At 33.9% G+C, this 17,331-nt stretch overlaps 1 protein-coding gene across 1 annotated transcript in view; it reads left to right on the top strand.

Moving 5' to 3' along the window:
* The window catches only part of LOC129224238 (phosphatidylinositol 4,5-bisphosphate 3-kinase catalytic subunit delta isoform-like), a 154,717-nt gene extending 148,905 nt beyond the window's left edge, over positions 1 to 5,812 (top strand). The window contains exons 19-20 of the mRNA XM_054858664.1: positions 2,822 to 2,967; positions 5,536 to 5,812. Of these exons, the coding sequence (XP_054714639.1) occupies positions 2,822 to 2,967; positions 5,536 to 5,812 (423 nt within the window). The remainder of the gene's footprint in view (positions 1 to 2,821; positions 2,968 to 5,535) is intronic.
* The last annotated feature ends 11,519 nt before the right edge of the window (positions 5,813 to 17,331 follow it).

Raw genomic sequence — 17,331 nt, 5'->3', positions numbered from 1 at the left:
TTACTCTCCAACTATGTTAACCAAACTGCAATACGCCAATATTTTGACACCCTTGTTTAAAAAAAAAAAACCTCATGTTTAGTTAAAATGACAACTGTATTTTGAAATACTTAAACAAAAGCAAATGACGTAATTCATTTCGTTTTTTTAAAGTATTTAAACTTGAAAACATTTCTTTTTTTTTAAATGTAGGTATGTCGGTTTATAAAATCAGCCACTTTATAAAATCAAATGTCCTGATTACGAATGTGATTTTAATAAGCAGCGGTCACTGTATTAACGTTATAATTACTGTATTTTCTTTACTAATAATAAAGCTGAAAGTGTGTCTCTGGATGTCTGTTACGCGCGTAGCGCCTAGACCGTTCGACCGATTTTCATGAAATTTGGCACAGAATTAGTTCGTAGCATAGGGGTAAGCACCTCGAAGCGATTTTTCGAAAATTCGATTTGTTCATTTTCTACTCCAATTTTAAGAACATTTTACAGAGCAAATTATCAAAACATGGACGAGCAAATTACCATAACGTGGGCGAGCAAATGAACATAGCAAATTGGCGAGATATTCATCAACCATTATTTGTAAATATAGGGGAGGGTGGGTCAAAGCGGGTAGGCCTTCGTATGCCCCCCCCCCCATGGTTTTAGCGGTGATGAATACGTATGTCGTGTTTACCCGAACACCCCCGAGTTATTATCAGTCCCAGCGAAGCAGCAGTGAAGCGGCATGGCGCAACCAGGCTTTAAAAAAAATGAAGTTTTGTAACTTGTGACTAGTCGAAGACCAGCTTATTTTTTTTTATTGTCAACAATATTAACTTATTCTGACACTATCCACCTATAAACTACAATGGTCATTCTGTTTTTTTTAATTATTAATTTAAGGTTATAATTATTGAAATAAAAAACGTGCCTTTGGGCATAGCGGGTCGGGCAAAGTGGATATAGGATTTAATCATATATTTATTTAAAATTTCTTGACTCGTGTGCTGACTTAGATTTTCTCTTTCAATAGGATAAATATAACTTTAAAAAGTTATTTTTTAGGATGACTGTTAATTAGTCTATTAATTAACTCAGTTATTTCCTTATGTTTTATAAACTTAAATGTACTGATTTTAAATTGGATAAGTACAACTGTTTTATATTTTTTTTTATATAATGATAGGTAGCTAGTCAACTATTTTAATCCATTTATAACTTCAAAATGTACCAAACCACAATTAGTTAAGCTTACCCGCTTTGGACTTAATGGTAGGGCAAAGCGGGTTTTTCACATGTTTGTTAAGTTTGCTAATAAATTAAAATTGGGTTTGAAATAATACAAAAGTCACTTTTTATTTTGAAGTTCAAGAACCCTGCTTGGAAATAAAACCGATATTGTTGCGATTAAAGTCCAAAAACTACAATTTTCTAGCATTGTTTGAAAACCTACCCGCTTTGGGCCACCCTCCCCTACACGCGAACCAAATGACCTTTTAATTTTCTGCTACGGGCAAAGTCGTGCGGGTACTGCTAGTAATAAATCAAGCTCACAGTGAAACTATGGTTGGCCATGGTTCTGCAGGTGTTCGATTAGTGGATCTTTCGGACGAGATGAGAAAGACAACATGCGGTTTTCTATTTCCTACACATTTTCGAAAGCGTCTGCGTTACAGCGTTGTGAAGGATTCATGAAGCACTTCATTTATTAATTCCTTCGGGATGTTGCCTCCTGTCTCCAGTTACCTTGGATTTACAGCAGTTATTTTTCTAAGAAAGTACAGACATTTATTCGCTAAAATATACCTAGGGAAAGAACGCACAAGGGGATCTGGTGATCCCAGCAGAGGTGTTAATGAATTCAAGTAAAATTTTCTAAAGACTGAAACTTTCGGAAGTTCGCCCCCCCCCCCCCCCACCCTCGTAAAAACTCTTCAAATATGCATTTAAAAATCATTTGGGGAAAATTTTTTAAAGTTTTTTTTAAAATAATTTTTCAGTTTTAGAATGTGTTATCAGCTCAAAAGTTTCGGATATTTCGTTTTACAAAAAGCTCTGGATTCCGGTAGCAGTGTCATGTTGCTTAACCCAGCATGACCAATCGAGCCCTGTGGTAGACTTATGCATCTGAAACTGTGTCCCCCCATCGTTTGACGCTATTAAGCGGTAGTTTTTTACAAAACTTTTTTTGCGGAAATATCTTTGAACGATGTTTTAGCCTTTTGCGTATTCCTAAACACAGTACACCTGAAAACAGTTCTATACAATAGTGATTTGGAGTTTTTACTGTAATAACGTTAGTTTTTATTCATTAAGAAAAAGTACTTATTTGATTTTTTTTTGAGCAATCACGATTGCTTATTGTTCTCACTTGACTGTTTTTGGCGTTCCTATGATTTTATTTTCCCACCACCTCCCTCTGCCAGCACCACCGTCGCGTCGACCGGCCTCACGATGCTGCTCCTCTTGCGAAAACCGTCTCCAGGTTGCGTCCATATCCTACACACACACACATACACACACTCATGCCTGTGCACAGACACAAACACACACTCCTACTCACACACACACTCCTACACACACACACTCATGCCTGCACACAGACACTAACACATATGCCTACATACACACACGAACGCCTACACACACACACGCGCGCGCGTACACACACAGCACTGCATACACAACACGCACACACATGCATACATACCCACACACATGTGGGTGCACAAACACAAATGCGCATTCATACACACACACACGCTCGTGATTGCGAAAAACATAATTTGAATTCAAGATGCCAAAAATTCAAATTAATATATTTTTATTTTCTTTCTAGTTATTTCATGTGGATTTTGGACACATTCTGGGGAAGTTTAAGGAGAAGTTTGGCTTTAAACGAGAACGAGTGCCTTTCGTACTAACACACGATTTTGTCTACATTATAACGAAAGGTCAAAATCCGAGGTCACAGGAATTTTTCAGGTATTTCTCTCTCTCTTTTCTTGGAGGTGAGGGGGTCAAAAACTTCATTATTTTTACATTATTACTTCGCAGGAAATGAGTTGCTTACTTCAGAAGCAGAGAATTCTAGAAGGTGTTGTAATGGTTCAAAGGAGATGACATTGGGAACTAGATACTGTTTGACCGCGGATTGTATGTAATTTGGCAATCTGCCAAGTAAAGACTATTCCATCTGAATGAATCTCGCAGGGGAGAAATGAAAATAACGATGGGATTTTGATGCACGCGTTTATAATGTCACTAGTGCCTTATTCATTTATTGCATTCTTTAAAATGAAATAAGGGAAAACAAAAATAATTACCATGGAAACAACAAAAAGAAAAGAAAATATTTTCATTTCGTTCAGGAACGTAAAAGCAAAATGGTCAGCTCAAAACTTTGTTGTGAATAAATAAATCAATTAATTTTTGCCGTGAGAATACAGATCGAATACACTTTAGACTAAAAAAAAATGTTGCTGAGCGCAAATTTTCATTTTTACAAAACTAAGGCTAAAAAATAGAGAGGCAAAAGTGCGCATCTGTAACAAACTAACTAACGCCCCTAAAAACTTATAGATACTTCCATTTCCGCCTATAAACCGGATACTAGCCTTTCTACGTAATCGATGGTCAGACAGTAACCTAAAGTAATACGTTTGAGACTTATTAATTTTAAAAAAACTTGGTTAAAAAAATCATCGATGGATATCGCTGTGCAGATAAAAATGTTAGTGTGTTATAAACGTTAAATAATCTTTAAAAAATAAGAAGATATAAAAAATAAAAAATGATACGGTTTCTTTTTAAGCAAAGGCCACTTAAGAAGTTTTATAGTTACTAAAACCTTTCTGAAAGCCCATTGTCCAAGAAATTTTCTAATAAGCGGACCTTTTTTGCAGTGCAGTTTTTATGTTGATTCTTTAAAGGCTAGAAAATCGCCTGTCAAGATATGACGGGTGAAAATTGCTTCTACATTTGAACGAAGCCATTGCCTGTTTTCTGATATTTTGATACTTGAAATTGTAACCCTTACTCCAGTGGATTAACCCCTAAACTCCAGTGGTAGCGTTCATTGTTGACCATTCTTTCGTTTCTTCATTCACCTGAAATGACACAGTGTTACCAGTAAAATAGTTAAGTGACCGGATCGAGTTCAGCCTTATCACAATACAACCTTTCCCAGCATGTTAAACATTACCAAAAGATATTATCAAATGATCATGCCGTGGCGCGAGTTTCGTTGTTGAAACTCGCGGGTTACTCGATCATTGACTATTTTATATTTGAGGATTCTTACAATTTATAGCACGTAAAATGATTTTTCGGTGCACATGGCCACTAATCGGCAACTTAAAAAAAAGAAAGAAATCGCATAATTTGAATTATCCGTAGTTCAAATTTCATCTCATTTAGACCCAACAGAACACATACTAGAGCTCACTAAAGCGGGAAAACTCGCCACAACTAAGTTAGCATAACTTTGACCAAAATTGTTGATCACTTTTACGAACATATTTGCAAGTAAAGTAAGAAAAAACGTCAAAAAAGCTCAAACTGCCGATTACAGCAGACACGTGTTTCGGCGTATGAAAAAGACGTTCCCTGAAACGCCGAAACACGTGTCTGCTGTAATCGGCAATTTGTGCTTTTTTGACGTTGTTTTTTTCTTACTTTATTGTTCTGCACAAAGGTATTTACAGTAGGCGCCGCTTAATGTGATCACGGTTAATGTTATCATTCGCTTAATGTTATCAGAATCACGAAGTTCCGGAACACTTGTATGTTAACACACGTTTTAAAAAGTCGGATATTGTAATCAGCGTCTTCGTTTATTGTTATCACTTTTTCATAAACTTTCAATTTTTTCCCCGTTTTTGTTCCTCAATTAACAGAAATACATAGGCAAACCCTTGCGAGACTAACTTTCTGTGTAGCATTTTGTGGTTTTCAATAGCAGTTCAAAATTTTTCTAGGAATGAAGCTACAGAAAGTTCACCCCCAGTGACCACAGACTCCCCCTAAGAAAACTTTCTTTTGCACCAAAAAAAAAAAATTCAGTCGCTGGACATGTAGCAGGCATTGATGTAGGACCTCCATTGTTGCCATTACTTTGTTAAAAAATTGTGTTGAGATTGGAAACTAAAGCGAAATTAGATTAAAATTTAAACAACAAGCAAAACTATTCTGGGTAGGATAGAAAAACTGAATGTGCTTTGAAATTGGTTTACGAATGTCAGGGAAAACGGTCATATTTTACTTCACCTATTACTATGTGATTAAAAATTGCATAATTTAGCTTTAATTTTTTATAATTCAGATATTTCCATTCTATTAGTTTAATAACTTATAATTTAAAACGGCATTCAGTTGAGTCATTGTGATTTTAATTTGAGGTTACCAAAATAAATGCATCTTAATTGAAAAAAAATATTTTGTGTCTCCTGGATTCTTTTCGGGTATTGCTATCAGTCGGTTATTGTTATCAAATTGTATTTGTCCCAAAGTGACCACATTAAGCGGCGCCTACTGTATTTATCATATTTACAGGTTTCAGCAGTTCTGTGAAAACGCTTTCCTGATCCTCCGCCGCAAAGGACCCCTCGTCATCTCGCTGTTTGCAATGATGCTTTCCACCGGGATCCCGGAGCTGAGCAACGAGAAGGACTTGGACTATTTAAGGGACACCCTGGTACTGGACATGTCGGAAGCGGAAGCCCTCAAGCACTTCCGGTCAAAGTTCGTCGAGGCCCTGAAGAACAGCTGGAAGACCAGCCTCAACTGGATTGCGCACAACTTGGCCAAAGACAACAAAATGTCCGATTGAGGGACGTTGCATTTTTTTCAAAGTTCGTGTTGAACACTGTGATATAAATAGGGCAAAAAGTATTCGGGTTAATGACTTGTCATAACGAGGAATTCTTGAAGCTTTTTCAAAGATTTTCGCCAAACTAGTCAAAACAAAGCACTTATCTGCATGCAATATAACGGACGGCCCAGTTATCGCATCCTGAGACTGCAGTTTCGTAAGTACTGAGACTGCAGTGCAGAAAGAAGCTGCAGTTTCAGGATGTGATACCGAGCTGTCTGTTATATTGCATGTAGTTCTGGGCCTTAGCCCTGGCTTAGGGGCGGTAACTCACTGCTAAAAGCGCTTAACTGTTTGTTAAGTGATGCCAAAATCAATATTGCTGAAATATACAACTTAATGTTTAACTCTTAAACAAAGCACGTCGATAAATAAGACTGAAAGTTACATCAAAATGAAAAAAGCCCGACTAAGACTTATACAAATTATAAAGTAATCTGGGGGAAAAAAAGTCATTAACTAAAATGAGAAATTACCTTAATGTAAAATTTATGCACTGAGGAGCAAAAATAGCTAGTTAATCTTGCTTAATAGGGAAAATCTTTTCACCAATTTGACATGACCCTTGAAATAATAATTCCTTCTTTGTATTGAACATTGATAATAAGGCAAAGTTTGGACGAATAACTTGTCGAACTAGCAAAGAAAACAATTTGTTGTGTTCTGACGCTTATAGGTGGAGTGATTGTCGCTTGGAGGAAATAAAATGTTTACTCTTATTCTTTACAAAAGGGTTACGGAAATAATTTCTCCCTATATAGATTAGGGTGTCTTTTTTTTTCGTTTTTCATACATGAGGTATTGCAACAACGTTTTTCCCACATAAACAGTTTGCAGTCTGCTAATGCAGTTTGTGTGCGAGAAATCTGCTGCTCTATTTTGCTTAATTAAACATATTATAGGTGGCACAACCGCCGTATGTTTGACATGAATGCGTTGAAAATGTAATCATTTGCATATCACAGCATATTCTTCGTGTCGTGTAAATTTCGTGTGCAGCACGTCGCCTTCTTGGTATAGCAATTTTAATTCCCAATACTGCCGTGCTAAGCACAAAAGTGTTATCTGCAATTTTCATCAAAATTGAATTACAGTCACCAGGTCGTTCTTTGTCACATTTTTCACCTAAATACAATGTGTTATGGTCATTGGTCAATGGGAAATATTTTTTTAAAAAAATCTTAAAAAGTTGTATCTGAATCAAATACATAGCTTAGCAAAATTTTAAATGGCAATTTCTCATTTAGAACTCGACTGCTGATTACGACTTTTGCACTTTGCTCTGCAGAATAATGTACATACTTTTATTTCAAAATTAAAACACAGTCTTATTTCAGCCACTGTAGCCGAAACATTTTTAAAGAAAAAAGAAGTAGTCAAAGAGTTTGTTCACGAGTTGATCCAAAGAGGTAACTCTGATTTGGCATTAGTTAATGTTGTATTTTTTGTACATTGTACAGGCAAAATGAGACAGAATCTTTTCGCTGTTGTTTCTGGTTTTGTGAAAAAAAGAGGGGGGGAGAACGGCTTTTGTATGAGAATAATTACCTAAATTCTATACAAGATAAAAAAGAACCAATAATGCCTCAGCCAAAAGCTGGTCATGATGGAGTTCTTTAGAAATGACGTAAATTGTTTGCAAATGGATTTCACAACTTTACTCCTGACAAAGACAAAACTTTAATGAACAACATTGTTATAAGCTTCATATTTATAATACAGTATACTCTCGATATCACAAAGTCAAAGGGACGGTTAAAAAAAAAAAGAGTTTTCAAGATAACAAGGTCATATATAAAAAAATAATATTCTAAAAATAAGTGGAAACATCTAATAATAGTTGAAAAAGTCTTAATACAATAACAAAATTTTTAATTTTTAAAATGAGCCAAAAATAATTATGTTTGCTAGAAAAGAAGCAAAAAAAAAAAAAAAGATAATTAACTTACACTGTTAGAGATCTCCCTCCCTTTCTCCCCTTTTATGTTTTAAGGATGACCCAAAGCTCAGAACCTCTTTATAGAGGTGGAAATAAGGTCAAAAGGTCCAACGAAATGGCGTGAGAAAGAGGGTGAAAAGTTTTGGCAGGGCTTGAAAACATCATGATATTTTTGAAAATATCGAAAATATCCGATATTTTGATATATATCCAATATTTTCAATCAGCACGAACTAAAGTCTTCAAAATAGTAGATGCATCCTCAAATCATTCTTCATTTTCTTATATTATTATTACTATATGTCGATTCAAAATTAAGTTTTTTTAAAATAATATTATATCTAATATTTTATTTTACATTTTTAATGGAGTTAATTTAGCATCAGCTGTTTTATTCATTTGGTAACCATTGAAACACAAAGTAAAATAAGTTTCAAAACTGAAAATGAGAAAGATGGAAATAATGGGTTCAAAAAGCGTTACCGTGGAAACGCAAAATAAAATGGTTAAAAACTTGAATAGAGAACAGATTTTTGAACTTCATTTAATTCTCTTGTAACTTTTTTTCGAATGGAGATAGAGGGTTAAACTTCCGACCACAGGTCGAGTTAGATCTGGAGTAAAAAAAGCAGCTCTATCCAATGCTGTCAAAAAGAAAACTGTAGGTCAATTCCTTCACTTTTTATTGATAAATTTAATGAAGAAAGTAGCGCCTAAATTTCAGCTAAGCCTAAACAAATTCGAGCTAAAAACGTCAATAACTCCCGCCGCAATTAAGTTAGAGCGTTGGAACAAATTGCGTAGAACGCGGAAAATTCTTCCCTTTCCAACGATATATAATATATGTGCAAGTAATTTTTCACCCCTTTAATAGCCAATAATAGGCAATTTACGTGAAATTTAAGCCTAAATTTGAATAAAAAAGGAACTATTTATCGGATTTTTTTTAGAATTATGGCCTATGTTACTCAGTAAGAAAGCACCTTTCATATAGTGAAAGAATTTTTCAAATAGGTGCAGTGGTTTCGGAGATTACCTCGAACATATAAACACACAAAAATCCGCCCTCTCCCTTTATAATATTAGTAAAGATAATGAAAAGGAATATTATGTTACTTTGTTACATTAATGATGTATTAATACATCATAAAAATATAGTATTTAACTTTTTGTTATTTTTAACAACAAATGAACAAAATTACTATGATGAATTAAATTTTTATATTGAAAATTCCGTAGTTGAAAAAATAAATATCGACTATATCAAAATATCATGATATTTTCAAAATAAATATCGGATATATATCAACTGATATATATCGGTGAATCCGGAGTTTTTGGGTTTTCTAGCTTCTCAGGACTTTCATTTTCTGACACCCCCGGGGAGTGCAAGTGACAGTAGATAAGCTTCTCCGAATCATTCCTAACACCCGAAAGTAATTATGAAGGGTTTGAGAAATTTTTGAAACATTGCTCGAGTTGCTTTGACGTATTTAACTACGGTTTTTCCTAAAAAATTATATTTGACTTCGAAACATATTCGACATAACAAGGTTTTGGTTGAAAACTCTTCAGCATAAGAAGGAAAAACAACGTAAGATAAATACGCAAATTCAAGAGGGAAAATAATTTTTCATCAGATCAAAGTTTTCGAGTTATTGAAGTTCGAGATATGGAGAGTATACTGTTCAAGCAAGCGTGTACCCTTTGTAGTCTCAACAATACAATGCCTTTAAAGATTTCCATCAATTACCTACAAAGTTCCATATAGTTGAACTGTTTGTTTCAAAAAACTAATCAAGCGACAAACTTTAAAATTTTGAAAAAGCATTTTTACCTTCGTATTAAAATTTTCTATAAGGATTACAATGTTTTAAACTAAAAGAGATATTTAGATAAATTTCCTTCAATAAACAACGTTGTAATCAGCATTGAATAATTTAATGTGGTAATATAAATGTTTTCCTAAAATTGGCAATTTTGTTGCTTGACTGGTTTTTGAAATAAACGATCCATTTGTTTGCTATGTTTCTGAAGCTTTGTGAATTTTGTTCCTTGTATATAAAAAAAAACTATAAATTAAATAAAATATTTATTTTTCTAATTATATATGCATAATCCAGTATATTTCATTGACTTGTCTCATTACTATCTCGCATTTAGGGTGTCAGTGCCGTCTTTTTACTTTCTTTTACAAAAAAGGAAGTATTGTATTTGAGAAAAAATTTTCACTCAAAAATCGACCTTAATTCCTATTTTACTCACTCCCGAATGAATATTGAGTTTTTTTTTCAACTCGACCACACGTGGATAAGTGCCTAAGAACATATAGACACGCGAAATATCCATAATGACGAATCCCGAGTTAATTACAACGGATTTTCTTGTGACGTCTGTGTGTACGTATGTATGTGGCATAACTCAAGAATGGTAAGTCCTAGAAAGTTGAAATTTGGTAATTTCATGCAATTTCCCCATTAAATGATTAAATATGAAACCCATTGTTACAGAAATCATAATGAAAATTTTGAATCGAGGCTTCTCTGGAGCAAGTGTGAAATTTGTTCACTACTAGCCGAATACCCGGCGCTGCCAGGGCGTTTAATTGAATAAAAATAGTGATTTTTTTACTTCCTTTTACAAAAAATGAAGTATTGTATTCGCGAAAAAAAATTTCATTCAAAAATCGGCCTTAGTTTCTATTTTGTTTATCCCTCCCTGAATTGGATGTTGAGTTTTTTTTTTCAACTCCACCAGACGTGGATAAGTGTCTAAGAACGTATAGACTCCCGAAATATCCAGTTTGACAATCCCCGAGTTAATTACAAAGAGTTTTCTCGTGACGTCCGTATGTACGTATGTGCTTATGTATGTCGCATAACTCAAGAACGGTCTGTCCTAGAAAGTTGAAATTTGGTACGTAAACTCCTAGTGGGGTCTAGTTGTGCACCTCCCCTTTTGGTTACATTTGGGTTTTTCTAAAGGGGTCTTCTGCCCCTTTTTGGGGGTAAATCATTGTTAATTTCGATGTACACTCAAGTGGTGTTATAATTTGTCAGACACTTGGCGATATATATCGCCAGACTTTTGGCCGCCAAGTTTTGTCACCAACTTGGTGACAAATTTGGAGATTTTTTTTTCTTTTTAAATCTGATTTCAATTTGGCTACTGTTGGTGATATTTAGAGAGTAAACTATTGAATCACATTAAAATTGCCATTAATTGGGAAATGTCATTAAATTGGAGTAAAAGGAAGTCATGTGATGCACACATCAGCTCGTTTGATGAGAATATACTGCTCATAAAAAAAATACAAAACAACTTTAAAATTTTTAAAGATTATATTTCTGTTATTCAGCAACGAAAGTTCAATAGTTTAAAACATAAGATAATTTTGAAACACAATTTTAAAAAGAAAAAACATGAAAATTGAACTTAACATTAACAATTTTTGCTACACTTTTATACTTCTCACATAATTACAAATGCTTTTTTTTACTTTACACAGAATACATTTTTATTTACATAGCGTATAATATCACTCTTAACTTTAACTGTACATAGCTAGAAAAATCACCATAATATTCAGAATAAAATTTTAAAAACCAAACACTTTTTGAAGTTTTTACATTGAATTAAAACCTGTACATAAATTTGTTTTGTTTTCTCCTAACAAGAATATAATCTGAAAGCTGCTTTACCTCAGAACTACTATTGTTTGGCTCCAGTAAGATGTGGTCTGATTGTGAGAGAGATCATTTTTGGATTTCAGTGGCGGGGGGGGGGGGGGGGGGGGGTACTTGGTCAGGCCTGTGACCAGACCGCTTTTTTAAGGTCAAAAGTCCAAGAGTTAAAGGCTCATACAACAATTCTCATGATCTACGCACAAGGATTAATAGTGAACGCCCAATAAATGAACCCTTTTAAGGTCAGAACTCCAGAGTCAAATACATACTAAAGATTTGGAAAGATGTCAGACTTTGGGAGTGTTTTTTCTTTTTTCTTAGGAAGTTCACGGAAAAGGAGAAGTAGAGTGTTGGAGTTTGACAACCTTCCCAATGCAATATACCGATAGCCAGGAATACAAAAGTGACGACCAGTAACAGGCTCTGCGCCCAACTAGACTGGTCCTAGTCAATTTACAATCCCCAGTGAAGATCAATGGCCCTCTTAAAACTACCTACTCCTTTGCTCATTACCACCTCTTCCGGTAAGCTGTTCCAAGGTTCCACTACCCTGCTAAAATAATAATTTTTCCTAATATCCATGTTAGCCTGAGATTTAAATAGCTTAAAACAATGCCCCTTGTCCTGTTTTCAGTGCTAAACTTCAGCCCCGTAACATCTTTCATTTTAATAAATTTAAACAACTGGATCATGTCCCCTCGGTCTCTTCTTTGCTCAAGACTGTACATTTTTAGCCTTCTAAGCCTGGAATCATAGTCTAAGTGGGAAAGTCCATTTATTAGCCTTGTAGCCTGCCTTTGAACCCTTTCCAATACATTGATGTGCAGTCTCTAGATGTATTATCACATCTAGAGACTGTAGTTTCCTCCTTGTTTTGGATTTAGCTCACCATAAGGCCGCCTATATATACGAGCCAACGCATCAGCTTAAGATCAGCCTTTTTGGATCGGAGCGCGTGTTGGAGTGGTTGTCTTTCTGGCGAGTAATCGCGTTTGGTGATTGTTCACTGCGAGCGATTATTAGCGGCACGTGAATTGTTTATTAAATAAAATATTATTTTCGGCAAATTTGGCGAAATCCGAAACTTATCTGTGGTAACCCTAGCTGCGCAACAATGAAAAATCCGATCCAAAATGGCTAAACTTAAGCCGATGCGTCGGCCTATCTATATAGCGGCTCTAGCTCACCAGGAAGAGTCCGCAGCCATGGTGCAGCTCAACTCGTCAATTGAAGGCAAAGCTTGGGTATTAAGCAGTAAGTTACCACACTTAAGCCCTGGCAAAATTTAAATTTTAAAATCTCATGTTTCCTACTATCTCAGTTAGAATCTTTTACAACAGAAGAATATCTATCAAAACAGTTGCTAAAATAAAACACATCTAAGGAATTTGCTTTGCAATTTGAATAAATGTATGCACATTTTAAAGAAGGTTCATTTGCAAAACTAAAGACAAAATTCCAATATGAAACGAAAAGGTCAAATGTTGGTCAAATACGAAGGTCAAAAAAGTTTTTCAATACAATATACAGGTCGAATTTAGGGTAAAAATCAAATTACTGCAGATCTTCCATAATAAATAAACTAAATACTAATACAATACAGAAACGAAAAAAAGTTACATATACATCAGTTTTTAAATTTTTGTCAATTAAATAGAAACACCTTTTATTCAGTGGAATAAAAAAAAAGCATTTTAATATTCAACTATAATGCAATGTTATGTTGATTGCGGCAAGTATTGCATTCACAATAATTTTGTTAGTCTTAGTACTACCATAATTAAAAACTGATATTCTAAGTTTTTTCATCAAAAAAACTTGATATTTTGAAGAAAAAAAAATCACAGGGGATTTGAACGATTCTTAAAATGTAAGTATGTAATTAGTTTCAAAGATGCATAGTATTTCTGGAATATGAATGCAATTTTTATCGCCATTCATGTAGAATTTATTCAAGTACAGTAAAACCTCTCGGGCGGGGGGGGGGGATAATGGGACAAACAAACATTTCAGTTTGTAAAGGAAAGTGTCGGCATGTGACAAGGGTTTTATTTATTTATTTTTTTAAACTTTTATTTACTTATTTTTTGCTCACTAGCTGTCTGTAATGTTTTTTGAAGGCTAAATTTTAGCATCCATATGAGCAGGTTGACATTTCGAGTTGTGTTTTTTTAACAAGATAGTCCCTATATTTTTTTAATGAATGTCTTTCAAATGGGAAGTTGCATAGTCCAATAAAAAACAACCTGTCTCTTTCCTCTAGCATACTTTTTATCCAAAGTCACAAGCCAATCTGACCTGAGACTGGTTCATAGACAAAATTTTTTAAGTGTCTTTAGATAATTTCTCATAGAGCAGTTTTCTGTCAGTTAAGAGAAATTTTTACCCTGCAAAGCTTCAAAAAAGAAACGGCTTTCATCAACTTGATAAATAACTTTCCAATGTTTCATTATTTCAGTTTTAAAATTTAATTTTTTATTCCTGAAATAATCTCCCCACAACAAAGAAAACATCAGTGTAAATGATTCCCAAAATAGTGTCTGTGTCCATATTTGAGGATTTTCGTATGAGAGGTTTCTAATGCATGCCCTTTAGGAGGGGTTTTACTGCAAACAGGAACAGGTGATAGTAAAGATAATTCTCCTCCCCAAATGTGTAGGCACCAATATGGCAACAAAGATAATGTTACAGATTATAATATCAATGTACTGCAGTTACTTGATATGATTTTCAACAGAATTTGGTGAGCAATCGCTGCACTGTATTCTTGATAAATGATTTACAATTCCATTTACAAGACAAGCATAACATGTTTTGAAATTCCACTAATGACTTAAATCCTTTACATGAACATTATATACATTAAATTATCTCAAATAATAATAATGATAATAAAAACAAAAAAGCTCATGTTCCTGAAAGCAATAATAACTTACTGTAACTAAGCAAGAAGGGGAAAAAAAAAGAAAAAAATGCAATAAAATACAGTCAAACTAGCTTATGACGAGCGCAAAGGGGCCGCAATATTTGCTCTCCTTATAACTGAGTACTCCTAAAAAGAATCATAAAAATTCATCAGAGTTGCTTGTTTTCTTTTTTATTACTCTACACTATACAGTATCAAAGTTGGTTACTTTGCCTTGAACTGTTTGAATATTTCTTTCTTATGCCAATGTTTTTAGCCCGTTCGGGACGGCAGTTCTCAGAAGATAGCGCTTACACACGAACTGTGTGCACAGGCCAGGGCAATTTCTCCCGCTAAGCCTAATGTGCAATTTCGGAAAGTACGCATACATAATAATGGATAAAATGTATACTTTAAGCAGAAATGAAACCATTTTTTAATATATGATAAAATGTATCAAAATTTCAACCATAACAAAAAAATTGGATGAAAATAATTGATATTTAACAATAAAAATGCAAAATATATTGTTTTTTACAAAACTAAAAATACCAAAATTAAACAATATATTTTCTACAAAACAGGGAAAATATTAGCGCTATGAAATACTTGAAGAATATTGTAGCAATTCATATTTTAAAGCTGCATGAAAAATTTCCAAGCACAGATAAATGCGCATTGAGCATTTTACACTCATACGTAGTGTTACGTCTTTTATTCAGCTTTGAGCAAATTACACATCGCCGTCTAAGTTCTTTGCCTTCTTTTTCAGCGTATCACTTTCGAAACTAACTAATGTATGAAGAACTCCAACAAAAATAATTTATAGTTGTTTCAATGTGACCCAAAAGATCCATGGATGGATCAGTCATAAATTAAGATATTTCCTCCTTGGAAAGATAAAACGTGTTCACCATGGCTACCAAATGAACATAAAAGTAAAACCCCTTGCTAGAATATCTCCCCTCCACTCCCATTATAAATGGAATCGAAACTAGAAAGACCCACTTCAAAATGAGTATATGTTTCCCTTCTCACTTGCGAGCACATGTTTATATTTTTTTTCACGAAATCCAATAAATCACAGACATAAGTTGATTTCAGTTGACAGACCCCATTCTGACGTCAGAGAGAGAAATACTAATGCAGGAGAGCAATCATTTGAACGGAACATGGATAAGTAATGCCATCTAATAGTAAACATTTCGGAACATGGATAAGTAACGCCATCTAATAGTAAACATTTCGTCCCAAATCCAAAACAATAGCGTCGTTAGGCCCGCTGCGGTTTACTTACTGTAATGCAGGGATGCGTTTTTCCTCTCTAAAGAACCACCTAGCGCTGACGCAAAGACGCTGACGCAAAGACACGTCGTTCATCCGGAACAGGTTAAAGAATATATGTAAACACACAGATGTAATTTTTAAATTTTTCTTTACCCTACAAATTGAGAAAAAAAGTGCTGTCATTGCTTGTGCTCAGTAGGATTCATGATTTATCACTAACTTTGGTCAACTTTGAAAAGTTAAAGAAAATTTACCAAAATAGGCTAAGCTGAGCTGGAAGTCAACAGAAAATTTACAAATCGTAACAATATTGCTTGTTTTAAGAGAGTTTGGTCGTTAAAAGCGAATTTTGCTCCTATACACCTAGCATTGTACCAAGTATTTCAGATTTTCTCGTTAAATCGGGGTTCATTATAAGCTAGCTTGACTGTATCTTTGTTATTTTGAAGAGCAGACAGATCCACAAATTTTCTAGCTAAAATATTTTTTCAAGACAATTCTGTCTTCTTAATAAATAATACAGTAAAACCTGTAAAGTTGACCACCTTTGTAAGTTGACCACCTGTCTATGTTGACCGCTTTTGTCAGGAACGGATTTAGTCCTATCTTGTATGATGAAGGAAAACCTCTGTAACTTGACCACCTTTCTATCTTGACCACCTGCCTATCTTGAACACTAATGTAGCCCATATTTGGTTTGCAGTATTGTAAAAAACCCTTTGTAAGTTGACCACTTGGTTTATTTTTTAAAACTTAATTTAACAAATTATTTTATTAATATTTTTTATAGCTTTCCAAGAATATTTTTGATGCCAGACCAGCATTTTACCAACTAAATAAAACAGCAACATAACTAAAACTCCTTGTAAGTTTAATCACATTGGAAAACTCTAAGAACCCTTTTGTTCTCCAAACTTGTTTTTCTTTTGTTGTTCTATTTGAGATTACCTTTTATACTCTATGGTCAATGAAAACATGTGTCAGTAGAAAAGTACAAAGTATTTTTTTCCAGTTGCAATATTTTGTGGCAACACTGGAATTGTACTAGAGTAAAAGTTACTTGCATTGCAGTATTTCTGGTGCAAGAGATTAAGAAATAGGACATTTTCAATTTCAACTGCCTTTTAGAACTATGAGAGTCCAGCTTGTTGCTCTTTGTGTTATAGTTTTACATAAAATGGCTTCAAAAAGCAAGTTAGTTATACTTGAGATTGATAAAAAGTATGAAATATTAAAATTAATTTAAAAGAGAGAAACCCAGAGAAAATTAGCTGACGCACATGGAATTTCCAAAACTAGTGTCTAATAAGTGCGCCAAACTTCAATAAGGAGTTATTTTGTTGATTTGTTGGTTATAAATGCATTAAATGTATATGAGAAAAAAAAATAAGCAAAATATTTGTTATTTTTGATTAGCTATGAATTTTTAGGAACTATTAATATCAAATAACTTCTTATAAATAATGATTTTTTTTAGATCAATTTACTGAAATTTTAAATTTACATGACACATTATACGTCATTCTGAGAAAAAAAAAACCCTAAAAATATTTGAATAACATTTTAAATTATTGTTTCCAAGTAATGTTAAACAATGAAAGTGAGTTGAACGGAAAGAGTAAGTGTCAATTAGTCAAAAAATGAATACATGGTGCAAGAA

Source organism: Uloborus diversus, chromosome 6 (assembly GCF_026930045.1).
Source record: "Uloborus diversus isolate 005 chromosome 6, Udiv.v.3.1, whole genome shotgun sequence".
Classification (NCBI taxonomy): Eukaryota; Metazoa; Arthropoda; class Arachnida; order Araneae; family Uloboridae; genus Uloborus; species Uloborus diversus.
The sequence above is the reverse complement of the archived record's forward strand: the minus strand, read 5'-3'. Positions and strand labels throughout refer to the sequence as shown.